The sequence below is a fragment of the Ornithodoros turicata genome, chromosome 1 (assembly GCF_037126465.1).
Source record: "Ornithodoros turicata isolate Travis chromosome 1, ASM3712646v1, whole genome shotgun sequence".
Taxonomy (NCBI): domain Eukaryota; kingdom Metazoa; phylum Arthropoda; class Arachnida; order Ixodida; family Argasidae; genus Ornithodoros; species Ornithodoros turicata.
Genome location: NC_088201.1, coordinates 56289856 through 56306980, shown reverse-complemented (window position 1 = coordinate 56306980; position 17125 = coordinate 56289856). Strand labels below are relative to the sequence as shown.

The window sequence follows — 17125 nt, the reverse complement described above, 5'->3', positions numbered from 1 at the left end:
CGTTGTCGCAAGTTTGCATGCCAGCGCTATGTATACAAATAAAATTTATTATCTCGCCATGTACTTGAAAATTCCACCTACGAAATTTGACTTGCACTTACCTCGACCACAATTTGCCATGGAATTCAGCCTATATGCATGGGCGACGTGCATGCTTGCGCGACTGTGGTGCAACGCTTGCTCCGGCTCCTGGCTGCCTCTGCTATACCGTGTAATATAATGCTGACAGTAAACCCAATATACTTCAATATTCTAACAAATAGGCCACTGAGACAACCTCGGCGACTCTTCATAGGATAAAAGGTTGTTCTTCAGTGGTACTGTCCGAACACTGCAACAACGGTTGTGCACGCTGCTTAGGTCAATTTACGGCCTATACGTTATGCGCGAAAAAAAAAAAACAGAAGCGCTAGGCCCCAGGCTTCATTTTGCACTATCGGCTCGACACTCCTACAGCAGAACTTCACCACATAACACACGGAAGGCCAACCATTGCACAGAATATATTGTTATCCCTCCTAATTTGTGGAAACCGCGGGACGTACGCCTTTTTGTGACAATCCACGTAACTGTATAAAGGCCCGTTTAGTAGCAGCTCCGGACCGCATGGAGCGCGTTCCTTTTTACTAAACGGGACATATCCTTTGGCGGAGTGTGGCGCTCCCGCTCACCTACCCACATGTCAGAGTGTTTCCCGCGCTCTCCACCCTCCTCTCCGGTTGTACCCACCTGCAACATTTTTTTTTCTTTTTTATGTTGCAGACAGCCGGATCGGAAGACAGCTCAACCGGAAAAGGGTACTTGGTGGCACCCACACTGTTAAAACAGAACTTCACCACATAGCACGCTCCTAACCAACCATCATACCGAATGATATCATTCTTTGTCATGACTTGTTCAAAACAGGGGGGAGGCGCCTATCTGGGACAAGATAATCTGTCCCAAATAGGCGCCTCCCCCCTGTTTTGAACAAATCATGACACAGAATGATATCATTCGGTATGATGGTTGGTTAGGAGCGTGCTATGTGGTGAAGTTCTGTTCTAACAGTGCAGAGGCCCAGAGGAGCTTTGCACACGCAACGCTCTCTTGGCTTAAAACCCCGTTTAGCAGAGGCTCCGGAGTGAGAGGGACAAAGTGGACTCGGTCGGTCAGTTTGGGGTCCGTCCGTCCGTGCGTGTGGCGTACGGACGTGTACAGATGGAGAAAGGACAGCAGGAAGGAGTGGGAGAGAGGGGGATTACGATGTGTCCTCAGCCGACTTCAGGGGGAAATGTGCCGACATCGCAGTCTGGAAAATCAGGGAAACCCCAGGGTAAACCTCAGATACCACAGCCGTGCAATCTAAGAAAAAAGGGTGTGAAAAGATGGTATCTTCTATAGTTACCACCTACACTCTTAGAAATGAATTTCACCGCATCGCACGCCCCTAGCCAACCATCATCTCGAATGACATTGTTCTGGCCCCTGATTGGTTGAAAACGGGATGCGTACGCCTTTCTTGTGACACCTATGCAGTTCATAATTGTCGTTCGTAAAAATGGCGTACGCCTCCCGTTTTCAACAAATCAGGGTCGAGAACGAGGTCATTCGGGATGATGGTTGGCTAGGAGCGTGTCATGCGGTGAAGTTCATTTTTAAGAGTGTAGGTCAACATAACGTCTCATAAAGGGTGTAAAAGGGTGGTAAAAGAAATTATCACATATCCAAATTGCTACAAAAAGGCGTACGCCCTCCTCGCTCACTGAATCAGAAGCGGTAACGCTATCATTCGTAGGTAGCGGGTAGAACTTTGCAACCTTTTAGGCACATCATATGCGATAACTATTACTTCCTAAAAAGTGTGACTGCTTCACCCTTTTTTCTAAGTGTGTGCGTGGGATTCCAACCCACCACCTGCCAGGACGACTTCGAATCTGCCACCATCGAGCGGATGGAGTTCTGTATTTAGAGCCTGAAGTACACTCTTAAAAATGAACTTCACCGCATAGCACGCTTCTAGCCAACCATCATCTCGAATGATATCGTTATCTGCCCTGATTTGTTGAAAACGGGAGCCGTACGCGTTTTTTGTCACACTTATGCTGTTCATAATTGTCACACAAAAAGGCGTAAGCCTTCTGTTTTCAACAAATCAGGGCAGATAACGGTATCACTCAAAGTGATGGTTGGCTAGGAGCGTGCTATGCGGTGAAGTTAATTTCTAAGAGTGTAGAGTCGGGGACCGGTTGCTGTCTGAGTGTTCATGGTGAAAGAGGTGAAAACATTCACATCAAGTGTATTCTCTGTACAGCCCCGTGTTTTATTACAGTAGTGTCAAGTAAAAGTCGAACAGAAAACTCTTCACGAAGGCAGACGACCGACAACAGTGCCTCTTGCCTCCGGAAGTGTAAGAGAGAGAGCGACGGAGAAGGCAATCAAAGCTTTCGGTATAACGACGGAATTCCTTACAGTTCAGACATGCCCTAGTCTTCCAATATATCGCGGCTTTAATTATTCGAGTCACTGAAATAATTTGCGTACATTTACATGTCAACACCGAGTCAATGCATGCTCTCAATAGATATCACAGTGCAACAGTGCACCAACGCTACACTCTGAGTCAAGAAGCCCGTGTAAACAATGTATATTTTTTGTGTTCTGAGTAAAAAGAGGATAAAGAAGGAAACGACCAGTTCAACACCACACGACGAGGCGCTTAAAAATATTTTGAGCTATGTCTAGCTGCGAAACTCCGTGGATGCACTTCCTGTTGCTGTGTTGCTTGGTCCTCCCTTGTAGCCAAATACGTCCGACGAACAACGATCAGTGGCCATTGCCGTGGCACTGATGACGGACCTGTCCTCAGCGATCAGTGCTGTCCCTTAAGAGCGAAGATCATGTGAATGATGTGAAGTACAGCAGCGAACATGCCCAGAGCCTGAAACGTATTTTGAATTGGGCAGTTAGCGACTCGTACAAAGAGTTTCACTGAAAAGGTTACAACAACAACTACGACAGATAAATCGTGACTATGGCATGGAGTGATCACCGCTGGAGAGCAGTACCAAAAGGTTACATGTGCTTAAGTCCCCAGCGAATCTCACAAAGTACACACAAAGTACAGTGTCTCCGGGGATATACCTTATAGCAGTTATAAGGTTTATCCCCGGACAGTGGCTTCTGTACTTCTTGTAACCTCTACTCACCTTGTGATTGTCAGGCTTTGGAAGCCGTTGTTTCTTTTCTTTTCTTTTTCCCCTCTTAATTTGTGAGTTGTTACATTCTGGGCTGGTACAAGTACTTCATAAATTGGCCAGGACGAAACAAGTTTCTGAGCTACACATATTTTGTGAAGTTGCACAACTACAGTCACAAGATTCCATGTGGCACTTGATTCATGGGCCATTATGGTGATGACTATCACCAGCCTGATTCACGGCGACTGTCCGAGTTATTGTGTGAATTCTGTCTTCGTACGGTTCGCAGATCAACATCAGGAGGCGGTGAATGGCTCCAGAATGCAGGGCAGTGATGTGCCTACTACATCCAGTGACTCACAGCAGTGGTGGTGGATAGTAGGAGGGAAAATGTGGGGATCCTGGCGCCTACGGGTTCTCTAATCGAGGTCGCGCTTGTGAAATGATGCGGTTCCTCTGCCATATACTGCTCTCACCGATGTCGCAACATTGAGCGCGTTTTCTTATTCAACCCGAGTAGCCAGCGAGTTAGGTAACGACATCAGAGCCTTTATCATCACGTCACTCCAGAGTAGCCACCTTTAACCGGAATTTTCGAACGGCTAGAGTTACTCTGCGCTCAAAATGGAGGACTGGGGCTGACGGGCGAGACAATGTGAAAGTGGTAGCATTGTCAAGTTTCGTCATACTGTCTCTTTAACTACTTACAGTTTAATGCAGATTTGTGCACTCCATGCACATTTGGAAAATGTTCTACAGTTTTTAACCAGTTCTCCATTTCCAAATCGCAGAGAGAACACCACCCAAATTGTCTGTCAACGGGACGGTTGGTAGCAGACGACGCATGGCGTCGTCTGCTAGAATGTGTGTGACGTCATAACGCCGGCTTATCCAACTTCATGCCAATACACTCTCTATCCTACTTCAGAGCAGAGAAGAGTTTAGGAAGATGAGTACACAATCTTCTGTGGCTCATCTTATAGAGTCAACAATACAAAAGAGAAGAGTTGCTTTTAGGGCGAGGGCGGTACTATTTTTGTGATGTGGGCGTGCTATTACGTGGGCGTGATATTAACGTGATGTGGGCAAGCTTTCGCTTGTCCCATCGTACAGTTGGCAATACGAGAAGAATTGTTACTCCCTGGCTACTCTGGCTAGTTTTCGCTGCCGAGTTATGACATCATTTTTGCTACTCTGGCTATTTTTCGCCTGCTCAAAGTAACTCAGAGTTGAAATAAGAAAACGTACCCATAGTACAATACCGTGGCGACTTACATTTGATGCAACCTGCAAGTGTTGATCCTTGTCCACGTGAAGCCTGAAGTAGGCTATTGTTGTGGAAATGTAGATACCAGCAGCGCAGCCGTGATAGAGAAGGTTCTGCAAGAATTGCACGCAGAGACAGAAAGATAAAACAATCGCTGTCAAATTGGCCAAGCTTTATTAGCGCGTAGGGATGTGCACGGTGCTATTAAATGCGCATCCGCATTTAAGGGAACACTAAAGTGCAAACATTTGTACGCTTTCCCCTCTCCCTCTCAGGAAGAGCAACAATGCGGAGAGGCCTCGGTTGGCCTCCTCAGACGATCTCCCGCGATAGTTGTACAAATCATTTGAGGAGACCAATGAGAACCCGCTCCGCACTGTGGGTATCCTTGAGAAGGAGAGGACAATGCGGCTTCTTTCACTGAACGAATGAATCCCGTTCCTTTTGTATTCCTGTCAAGGTAACAATATCTTTCATTCAGCGAGAAGCTTTTGCACTGTAGTGCCCTTTTAATAGCACCACGCACATTCCTACACTTTAATAAAGCCAGATCCACCGTGACTGCTGTCTATCAGATTACGAGGGCATAACCGATGATAATGTTTGACTCTCTACGCACTTCAATGTCCCAAAGCAAATTGGACAGCAGCGTAAGAAGCACAACTGTGAACATAAGATTATTCCACCAGTATATATATATATATTTTTTTTTTGAAGATGCCGCTCACTATAAACGGAATCACATGCCCTTTATTCCTGCAGCGAGTACATCAGTTAAATACTGTTCGCCTCTCCAACTACCTGTAGAGACGCTCGCGTCGTCTTCAAGATGGCGGAGAAAGAATGACTGCCGATGAATAAATCAACCTGCTTCATGCCTTTTTCCGCGAAACACGCTTCAAACATTGTACAAATAACACAACTCGCGTGTCGTCTCACGCTGTCGTGTGTTGTTTTTGTTCGCGCCGCTCCTAACATGTGATAATATCTTTTTCCTGTTCCCCTTCTCGACATTGAATATTCTTCTCCGCAGTAGTTTTGCACTGCGGCACTGAGCAGTGCTGTTGCTGTTTGAGTTCTGTAAGCCGGGAAACTCCATCGCACACGAAGGGAAGTTGCGGCAGTTTCGGATCAGCGCGAAACGTACCGGTCGTCTGCTGTTACTATCATTCATTGAGTGTTTCTGCTGGAGTCAAGCTAGGTGGCGACCAGCCAGTTGGAGAGGCGAATATCAAAACACTCCACGTATGCAACGTCTTGGGCACATAAATGATGCAAATTCTGTTAATGCAAATTCAAGGGCAGCTACAGTGCAACAATTCATCCGCGCGGAGTGAAATGTGCCGTTACCTCGATAGAAATACAAAAGAAACGGGATTCATCCGTTGCGTCCTTCGTGATTTATGATCCTTAGAAAAAACGCAATTTACGCCTTTCCTTCTTCATCTCCTTCTGAGAGAAGACCGACAATGCAGAGCACACTCTCGTTGGTCTCCGCAAACGATTTGACAAATCAACGTGGAGGATCGTTTAAGAGGACCAATCCGAGCACTACCCGCATCTCTAGTGCCCCTTTAGTCTACTGGTAGATTCTAAAAACAGAACTTCAACGCATAGCACGCTGTGCACCAACCACTGCCACGACTGATAGGGTTATCGTTTGTGATTCGAAGAGATGAGAAAGATGGGGGCCGTACGCCTTTTTGTGGCGATTACCATATACCTATATCCAAACTGCCACAAAGACGCGTACGCCCCCGCTCTCTTCGAATCAGAAACTATAACCCTATCATTCGTGGCAGTGGTTGGGACACAGCGTGCTATGCAGTAAAGTTCTGTTTTTAGAGTGTAGAAGAATTTTTCGTTCACGGTTGTGCAGTGCTCTTATTAACCTGGTGTTCAATTGCTTTGAGACGTTTATGGGCGCGAAAAGGAACCAAAATATCCGCGGGCTTGCTGTCCTACACTCTTAAAAATGAACTTCACCGCATAGCACGCTCCTAGCCAACCATCATCTCGAATGATATCGTTATCTGCCCTGATTTGTTGAAAACTGGAGACGTACGCCTTTTTGTGACAATTATGAGCAGCAGAAGTGTCACAAAAAAGGCGTACGCCTTCCGTTTTCAACAAATCGGGGCAGATAACGATATCATTTGAGATGATGGTTCGCTAGGAGCGTGCTATGCGGTGAAGTTCATTTTTAAGAGTGTATGTACTACGGGACTCGAGTCACAGTGACTCCACTCTTAAAATTGAACTTCACCGCATAGCACGCTCCTAGCTAACCATCATCTCAAATGATATCGTTATCTGCCCTGATATGTTGAGAACGGGAGGCGTACGCTTTTTTGTGACACTTATGCTGTTCATAATTGTCACAAAACAGACGTACGCCTCCCGTTTTCAACCAAATAGGGCAGATAACGATATCATTCGAGATGATGATTGGCTAGGAGCGTGCTATGCGGAGAAGTTCAATTTCGCCCACATACGTGAGGCCGACAACGGCAAGCCCTTTCAACATCACCACCACCACCATCAATTCTAAGAGTGTCTGATGATGACGCTCACATTTCACACCCAAAACTCTTAAGAACAAACTTCACCTCATAGCACGCGTCTAGGCAACCATCATCCCAAATGACATCGTCCTCGCCCTTGATTTGTTGAAAACGGGAGGCGTACCCCTTTTTTGCACCGCTTATATGCAGTACATAATTGGTACACACATAAAGAAATGATGTTATCGACAAATCAGGGGCGAGAACGATGTCATTCGGGATGATGCTTGACTAGGAGCCTGCAATGAGGTGAAGTTCGTTTTTAAGAGTGCACTTCAGAGGGCGTACACTCCACAAACAGAACTTCACCGCATAGCACCCTGTGCGCCAACTATATATTGTCGCGAATGATAGGAATGATTCGGAGAGAGAGGGGGCGTGCGCCTTTTTGTGTTAATTAATGTATCCAAATTGGTGTACACCTCCATCTCTCTCCGAATCAGAAGCGATAACTCTATCATTCGTGGCAATGGTTGGCGCACAGCGTGCTATGCGGCGAAGTTCTGTTTTTAGAGTGTAGGCACTATAAGTAACGGTATAGGATATTTCAGGTATTCTAACACGTTTTCTTGTTGAATGCAGTGGTGGTATGGTATGTTACGAGAACGTTTTTTTTTTTTTTTATTCCGTTCTGTTCGTCAACATCTATACTCACGTAAAGGTTGATCTTTATCGTGTCGCCGCTCACGATACCGGCTGCCAGCAGGTAGACCGAGTTGCTAAGCACTAAAAAGGCGTTAGCTATCAGTACGAACTCTTCGTCCCAGAACCGTGTTGATTCGCGACTGAATCCGAGTGCCCCGAATACGACACCTGCAAGAGCCTGAAAGAGGTACGAAAGACTATGTTAGTAAAAGAAACTATAGTCATAACCGTAAAGCAAAAACTTTATTTTGATTATGATTATTATGGTGATGATTGTGGGTGTTTCAACGACAGAGGCCATGTTCTACCCCACTACAGTGGCAATTTGGTGAAGACATAATGATGAATGAAGATGAGCCGAGCCTCAGAGCGAGGACAGAGCTCCAGAAAGGTTTGTAGTGCTTTTAAAGGGAGATTCCGAACCAAAAACGTGTTCAAGTAACAGTGCGACATCAATCCATACCGTATGATGTTTCAGTGGACACAATTTCTCATCCTCAGGTGGCACAGATAATTAGAAAACGAATATTTTCCTTTGAGTGAAAAAGCGCTCCACCACGGAAGAGCGGTCCAGCAACACTGGGCTTCACCTCACCTACCGGTATTCTTCACGTGCGCCTTTTTGTATGTTCTCTTCTACTGGTGGAGAGCATACTTTGCAACGAAATCGAGGAAGCAGATGACACGTCATCCACGTCGCACGAAGAAGTTACCAAGCGCGTGCATGCCCGAAACCAAGTAGCCGACGGCCCGCACGAGACTACCTGTGACGTCACGCAGGGAGAGAGGAGCCTTCAGGAGTTTCGGTTTCGATATAAGCTGCCCAGCTCTTTTGGCAGCTAACGAGTCCCCGACCGCCAAACCAAGTTTGTTTCTCATTTGTGAAGAACTTTGTGAAGAACCGAACTTATTTACACAGTCACTATAAGAATTTCGAATTGTCCCGGAGTCTGCCTTTATCAGACCGTTGGTGGGCTGGATATGACCAAAGTCCAACTAATTTTGCCATAGTGAGAGGGCAAGAGTCTTGCTAATTTACAGATACTACAAATTTGGCCCAGCGAGCTCGGAGAATTTTCCAAATCACATCAGTGACGGCACCTTAGAGAGTCAGAGGCAACTTGTTGCAAGCGGTAACGCCACTGGGCTCTAAAAGCCACGTTGAGTCTCACCTGATGTTATAATGCAGCCTCTTGACGCGACGTATTTCCCGTCGTCCGGAAAGCGGGCGTTTGGACAACTTTCGCCAGCATAGTATCGTGAATGTTGTCGCTTGGCGCCTATCTGGGACTTGCATAATGCGTCCCAGATAGGCGCCTCCCATTCTCAACAAATCAGGACACAGAATGATATAGTTCTGAATAGTGGTTGGACACAAAATGCCTACACCCCCCCCCCCCGTTTTCAGCCAATCAGGGGTAAGAACGATGCCACTCGGGACGATGGTTGGCAAGGAGCGCGCTATGTAGTAGAGTTTTTTATTATTATTATTATTCTGTAGTCGTGAAGATGCTCAGTCGTGTGCGGTCAACAGCGGCAAGCTATTTTGCCCCCCCCCCTCATTTTTAAGAGTGTACACTTTACAAACAGAGGGGGGGGTGCTGGTGAGAGGGCTCGCCGTTGTCGGCCTCACATAGAGTCACCAAATATGGAGCAGAGTAGCGACACTGAGCCACGCCGGCGAGCGAGACCGCCATCTTGGGTCCTGCGCGGCTGCGTCGCCTAGCAATAGGACACCAACCCCACCTTCTCCGTCGGAGAACTGCGCGCAGTCGAGCCAGCTCGCACGCAACCGAGGAAACCGGTTTTGGATGGAGAGGACTCAACATGAACGGCGCGTTCTTGGAAGGAGAAACCACGTGACACGGTCGGCCCAATGAAGGACACCGAACGTCGGCTCCGGCGCTGATGCGATACTCTGTACCCCTATTTAGTGACTCTATAGCCTCACAGAGGTGGGTAACGTCACGACTGACGCCCTGTTGGAATGTGCGTCCTGGGCCGACTTCTAAGGGAACTGTGCCGACATAACAGAACTTCACCGCATAGCACGCTGTGCTCCAATCATTGCCACGAATGATAGCGTTATCACTTCTGATTCGAAGATAAAGGGGCCTTTTTGTGTCAATTTGGATATATGCTAATTGACACAAAAAGGCGTACGCCCTCCCCTCACTCTTCGAATCAGTAGTGATAACCCTACCATTCGTGTGAATGGTTGGCGGACAGCGTGCTATACACTCTTAAAAATGAATTTCACCACATAGCACGCTCCTAGCCAACCATCATCCCGAATGACAACGTTCTCGCCCTAGATTTGTTGAAAACGGGAGGAGGAGCCTATTTTGTGCCCGTGCATAATAAGCACAAAATAGGCTCCTCCTCCCGTTTTCAACAAATCAGGCGCGAGAACGTTGTCATTCGGGATGATGGTTGGCTAGGAGCGTGCTATGTGGTGAAGTTCATTTTTAAGAGTGTACATGCCCTTCTTCACCGCTTCCGGTTTGTTGCCAAAATGACATCCGATTTCGCAGCAAATACGCTCTGCGCCAACCACTATGCCGATTGATGCAGTTATCGCTTCTGATTTGAGGAGAGAGAGGGCCGTATACACCTTTTTATCGCAATTCAAATTGCCACAAAGAGGCGTACGGCTCCTATTTTCAACAAATCAGGAAAGTGAAAGATATCATTCTGCATGGTGGCTGGTTCCGAGCGTCCTTAGTCGCGGAAGGACCGGAAGTCTTCGTGGCAACGGAAGTTGTGACGGGGGCTTGTTTATGTTTACCTGAGAATGTCATGTATATGTGATGAAGTGCAGTTTTTAGAGCTTAAATGTGTTTTACGCGGTGAAGTTCGGTTTTAAGAGTGTACGGGCATCTCTTAAGAGACAAGACACTATATTAATTCCAGGAAGTTGTACAAGTACGATGGCAGCACAACACGACGAATTGAGTGGACCCTGTGACACAAGGAAAAATGAGAACAAAGAGGTCATCATAATAAACTCTCCCACGATGGCCGAACTACATCACTAATGAGCGGAACCTGTTTCACATTCCGTTGTTTTGACTTTCACAACATGCCTGAAGGACAAACATGGAGCCTTGCGGCCCACTTAAACGTAAACGATGAGTTGGTGGTACGCTTGCGACATGGTAAGTGATCCGCGACCCCATTCCGCTCGGACCGAGCGTGACACCGTCGAAGTGGCGGGCCCAAGAATTTGAAAGAGTAGCGCATCACGTATGCGTAGCGGCAGCTTGCTTCCCGCCAGCCGCCAACGCAGCTGCTCTCTTTGAAAGCGACACTCAAAATATACCAAGAAATGATGTAGTATATGCTGTTTGCTGTTGTTTTTCTTTTGTGTGTAGCGTATGGGTCATGGTTTGGAAACATGTCTCGTCTACGGGTACATACCGAAACATATACATAACCCGTTTATGCTGCGTAGTATTCCATTGTGCGTGACCATTGAAGTTTGTGATTCCTTCTTATTTTGTAACAAGGAAAGCTCAGCTACACTCTTAGAAATGAACCTCACCGCATAGCACGCTCCTAGCCAACCATCATCTCGAATGATATCGCTATTTGATTTGATTTGTTGAAAACGGGAGGCGTACGCCTTTTTTGTGACCATTATGAACAGCATAAGTGTCACAAAAAAAGGTGTACGCCTCCCGTTTTCAACAAATCAGGGCAGCTAACGATATCATTCGAGATGATGGTTGGCAAGGAGCGTGCTATGCGACGTTTTTCGTTTTTGGGAGCGTACACGCTCCCATTGATCCCGCTGATTATTTCTTTGCGGCATACGCCTTCTTGTGGCAAGTAGCGTAATTGTGTAAGTGTCTCAAAGCGTTCACGTTGAGTACCATACCAGTTGGCGGCAGGTAGTGAACGAAGATCCGACTAGTTTCAGAAATTATACAGACGAACACGAAATTCTCAAGTAACTGCATGTATATAGATAGCAACTATAGTTACAGTTATAATTTCACGTTTTTCTTTCTCGTTTGGGAAACTAGTCGCACCTTAGTTCACTGCCTGTCGCCAACTGATTGTCAACATGAAAGTTACTCTCGGAGAAGGAGCTATTCATTACAGTTACTGGTCAATTGTTCAGTAAGTGATTACTTGTGGCTAAGTTACTTCGCAAGACTGCATGTTCTATTACAATTATTATTGTCTCGCTTTCTCGTTTTTTTCTTTTCTTTCTCAATTTACGTACAAATCAACTGACACGCAAATGCTCCGTAAAATACACGTCCGGAAAGCCCCTCTTGACAACCCAGCACGTGTGTCACACGTGTCAGAAATGTGCTGCATCTGTTGGCGCTGTTTCAGTCCCAGTAAGCAGTCGGGTGACCTACCCGACAGGGCGGTTGTGAAAGGGACACAAGACCGCTGGAACAGCGAGCCCTGACACACAAAGGAATTTAAAGGTCAAGGGACTACGGCAAGAGGAATAACAATGGTTTCACAACCAGCCATACTAACATAGTTTCAAATCTCGCCTTCCATATCTTCAACTAATTCGGAAATCTACACGAAGAAGGGCACACAGCAGATGAGTCACGGTTAGTCAAGACCTAGATCATTTCACTCTCATGAAGGGCGTCGGCGTTCTTAGCGATTACGAAAAAAGCTACAAAAATAAGGGGAAAACATGCGCATTTGTCACAGCAATGATGGCGAGTGATTTGGGAACATGATTAGAAAATAGATTTTGGGAAGCAGATAATAAACCGACGACTGATTTGGGAAGAAACTGTGTCATGTTAGGACGATGATGAAGACAACAGGCAGTGTAACGGCTACGTAACAGCACGCCAGGTGTTCACCGTTGAGTCCCGGCCAGCGGCTCCCTCAGACGTTGATTCAAGCGTCGTTGCCAGCTCATAGGAGGATGACAACGTTAACGTCATTTTCTACTCATATGGGAGACGGTTGTACAAGGGGCGTATCCTTCCAATGGAATACACAATTAAGTGCGATGGAAGCTTCCAAGCACCTCTTCGCTCTTTCTTTCTTCCTTCCGAAACCAGGCGCATCGTTCCTCATAATAACACGCATTTCTCAACAGAAGCATTGAAAAGTAAGTAAATCATACCAAGTGTGTATTTCATGGGGTAGTGTCCTGTGGCTACCACGGGGAAACATCCCATGTCATCATCACTTCTTCATTTATTGTTGTTGTTGTTGTGTATTTCATTCAAGCCAGTTTCAAGTATTTCGTGTGGCCAGTTGTAAGACCATGCCCGCGACACATAGCTTTCGAACCATTTCCGGGAGAAGACACCAAACAGAGAGGGGCGTTGCCGACATCCCCGAATGTGATACAAAACAAGCCTGCGGCAAACGTGCTCTGCTTTTCGATGCAATAAGACCGCCGTGTTTTGAAGTTGTTTACCTTTTTTTCGGCCCAACCGTCCTTATCTTGAGGGAGAGAGTTGTGCACATGAAAGCACATTTAGTCTGACGTCGGCAACGCCGTCCCCAAAAAGCTGACAGCGATCTGTTTGGCCAGTGTCAAACGCAGCCATGTGACTGTTATCGTACAGAGTGGTACAGCTTGCACGCAACTATGAGTCACGTTGTTTTCTTAAATAGCACAACCACCCGAAAAACTTTAGAACTCGACAACAAATGACACAGAGATGACAACGTAGATGCATATAAAAATATAAAACGACACCTGGATGAACAAGCACGTTTCTAAATCCTACTCACTCCTTCGAAGAGCACGAGAAGTCCGGTGCGCGACGTCAGAAACATGATGCTCACTCTCCGATGTGTTCTGGTCTGACGAAGCGACGCTTGTTTTTTCTCGCAACACGTCTTGCGTGAATGTTGCAATACGGGCGTTTCCTGCTCCGTTGCAACGGCTCCGTCAGATGACGCCACCGCGTACTCCGCGCCGTACGGCAAACAGCGGATAGCATATTTCCAGATTGCTATATCGCACGGCGGAGGATTCCTCTGATACCCCACGCATAGTTAGACGCTTCCACACCCAGTGGAAACCTTTGGAACCTTGCGGTTGCTCCTTTAACCTCTTTTAACCCAAGTGTACCCTTCATTCATTTTTGTTTCACAGCTGGAGGCAAAACGAACAATACGGCATTCTGACGCTGTTATGTACATCAGGAGTACACATATTGCCTTTCCTGTACCCGTTGGGAATAGTAGGGCGTATCAATTGAACTTTGATGCGACGAACGAGTGAGAGAGCGTCGATTTTATCAGTGGCGATTCCGGGGGGCGGGGGGGGGGGATCAGACCATTTCACCAAAGTTTACTTGAGTTCACCAAAGTTCATCAAACATTACTTGACACCAAGACAGAGCCGTAGCAACGGGGGTGCGAGAGAGGCAGCCGGTCTCGTCAGAGAGGTGCCGAACGGCATCCCTGGCAGGATGGTCGGACAGTATAAGCAGGAATGAAGAGAATTTTTATTTACGATCTCGGCAGTGCAAATAAGCGTTTTCTTTACCGGGTTTCTGGCGGCAATGGGAGAGGGGGATGCTTCAGATTTGGCCTGCTCTGGGCGCAAACTCTCCTCGCGCCGGCTGTGCACCAAGACCTTGCAAATAAATGTTATGCCTATGTATATGGCGAATGAAGTTTATTCCTTTCATTTGTATGGCCACGTTCAGAATACGTGGTTCACTTACTACCAATACAAAAGTACTTTAAAGAGTATCTTAAATACTTCTTGGGGTATTTAGTATTCTACTCAAATTTTTCAGTTTTGAATATTTTGTGCCCTATTTTAAATACTTTTTACGTGGAGTATTTAGTATCTTATTTGAAATACTTATCTTATATCTTATTTTAAATAAATACGGTATTTTGTACATGTCTGCGCTGGAGGTCACATGATTGCAAAAACTGCACCTCTGCGTGCATGACTGCGCATGGTGCGACCCACAGGCCAGCTGTACCTAGACGTACACTCTTAAAAATGAGCTTCACCTCATAGCACGCTCCTATCCAACCATCAGTTCGAATGATATCGTTATCTGCCCTGATTTGTTGAAAACGGGAGGCGTACGCCTTTTTTGTGACAATTAAGAACAGCATAAGTGTCACAAAAAAGGCGTACGCCTCCCGTTTTCAACAAATCAGACCAGATAACGATATCATTCGAAATGGTGGTTGGCTAGGAGCGTGCTATGCGGTGAAGTTCATTTTTAAGAGTGTACTGCTGTCACAATTGTGTGATGCTGATGAACCATTATCGGAAACATTCTTCTTCTTCTTCTTTTTTTTAGTAGACATTTTGACATGACGATAATCTTGGGGTTGCTTGCCTCCGGTCACACACGTCCTACTCCTGCAGACTTTTGTGCATTTTCTACACGCACCAGGTTGATGCATTTACTGACCATGAATGTGACATCTAGGGCCACGGTGTCCAACACTCTTTTTCTGTCTCCTTTTATTCATTTTCTTCTCTGTCAATTAGAAGAACTAGAGTACACTCTAAGAAAATAGGGTGTGGCTACAATGCCCCTTTTTTTCCCTTCAATCATCATCATCATCATCAAAATAGGGTGTGAAGAGGTGGTAACTTCTATAGTCACCACCTACACTCTTAAAAATGAACTTCACCGCATAGTACGCTCCTAGCCAACCATCATCTTGAATGATATTGCTATCTGTCCTGAGTGTTGAAAACGGGAGGCGTGCGCCATTTTTGTGACACTTATGCTGGTCATAATTGTGACAAAAAAGGCATACGCCCTCCTTTTTCAGCAAATCAGGTCAGATAACGATATCAATCGAGTTGATGGTTGGCTAGGAGCGTGCTATGCGGTGAAGTTCAGTTTTAAGCGTGTAGGTCAACATAGCGTCCGATAAAGTGTGTAAAAAGGTGGTAAAAGCAATTATCATATATCCAAATTACTAGAATTAGAATATATCCAAATTATCATATATATAAATTACGAATCAGAAGCGGTAGCCCGTGGCAGAGAGTGAGGTAGCAGGTAGAACTTTGCAACCTTTTAGGCACAACACATGCGACAGCTATTATCTCCTAAAAGGCGTAACTACTCCACCCTTTTTTCTAAGAATGTAGCCAGCCCTCTCCATGGATCCGCCCCTGGCAACAACAACAAATACATGTTTTGTGTGTGTGCTTGCAACTGTGGCTGTGAGACGTTAACAGATGGAGAGAGGACAGCAGGAAGGAGTGGGGGACAGGAGGGTTAGTATGCGTACTGGGCTGACTTCAAGGGGAACTGCGCCGACATTCGTCTGGAAAGACTGCCGGAAAACACAAGGAAAGCCTCAGACAGCACAGTTGGTGGTAGGACTCGAACCCACCACCTCCCAGTCTTCAGCACGACCTTGGCTACCGCCAGCGAGCGGGACGCCTTAACCCGCTCAGCCATGCCGCTGGTAGTACATGTAGTGACTATATAAGAGGGGAAATTTACATTCGTGCAACATACACACACGCACCACGCACTAATGAAAATCCGTGCTTTTCAGGCACCAACACTTATTATTCATGGAGACGCTACAATGAAATCTACGTTGAATGTGGCGAAGAACGCTGTTTGGCTTGTTGACATGAGTGCTTCGCTTCTTATCAAGAGGATATGCTTCATCATGGCCCGCCGCATGGGTCCGGCACGTAGGTGCTGCAATCCAGAGTCGACAAAAAGAGCGTGTTTGTGCTTATGGAAATATTGGTTGGTCTCGCACCTACCGGTATCAGTCACTACGTACTATAACAATAGAACTAGACCGCAATATCTTTCCAACTTATGTTTCTTCTTTTTAGGTGAAGCCGGAGCAGACGACGGACAATTGCAAAGGTGCTTATCGAACTCACCTCTTGCTTCATCTGTTTATCTCTTTATCATAAATTCTTCCGTGACGCATCCCGTTTCTCGTGAAGAGCGTCCGATATGGAAGTGATTAGTTGGAATAGACACATCCGGAAGTCACATAGATAACAGTAGCACATGCAAATCCGGAATACGCTACGACAATTTGTCTCTGCGCAGGGGGCAGGGAAAAGTTATGAGAAACCACGTATACGTGACGGAGTGTCCGTCCATTCCCAAGGCAGCAATAAAGGGGGTATTCGTATAGACAGGCATACGTCCACCACGTGCGCCTCAATCTTGAAATGTTATCCCCTTATTTGGGAAAGGACCAAAAGGGTCGTTCCAGGCGCAATAGGAGAGAGAGGAAAACTGGGGAGCTGCGCGGACAGCTGACCTGCTTGCATAGCGTATTGTCGTGGTCTATGGCGCCTGTCCACAACCATGGACCATTGAAGGACTGTGGGACCCAAGACGTTGTGCAACAACGGAACAATTTGGGGACCTGATACGACATTTGTGTTCATGCTCAGACAACGGAAATAGCAGATAAGTCCCGTCATGATTCAACTAGACTCGTTGGCCTCGTCAGTAACCTAGGAAATGTGCGCGTGTATTATAGGTGTA

The 17125-nt window shown here is 46.3% G+C and overlaps 1 protein-coding gene across 1 annotated transcript; it reads right to left on the bottom strand.

Moving 5' to 3' along the window:
* Window positions 1-2277: 2277 nt before the first annotated feature.
* On the bottom strand, window positions 2278-13550 carry LOC135399035 (uncharacterized). Its single transcript, XM_064630680.1, has 4 exons — window positions 13389-13550; window positions 7666-7833; window positions 4455-4559; window positions 2278-2920 (listed from the first exon to the last, which is right to left on the bottom strand). The coding sequence occupies exons 1-4, from the start codon at window positions 13431-13433 to the stop codon at window positions 2852-2854; spliced, it is 387 nt and encodes a 128-aa protein (XP_064486750.1). The 5' UTR covers window positions 13434-13550; the 3' UTR covers window positions 2278-2851.
* Window positions 13551-17125: the final 3575 nt, after the last annotated feature.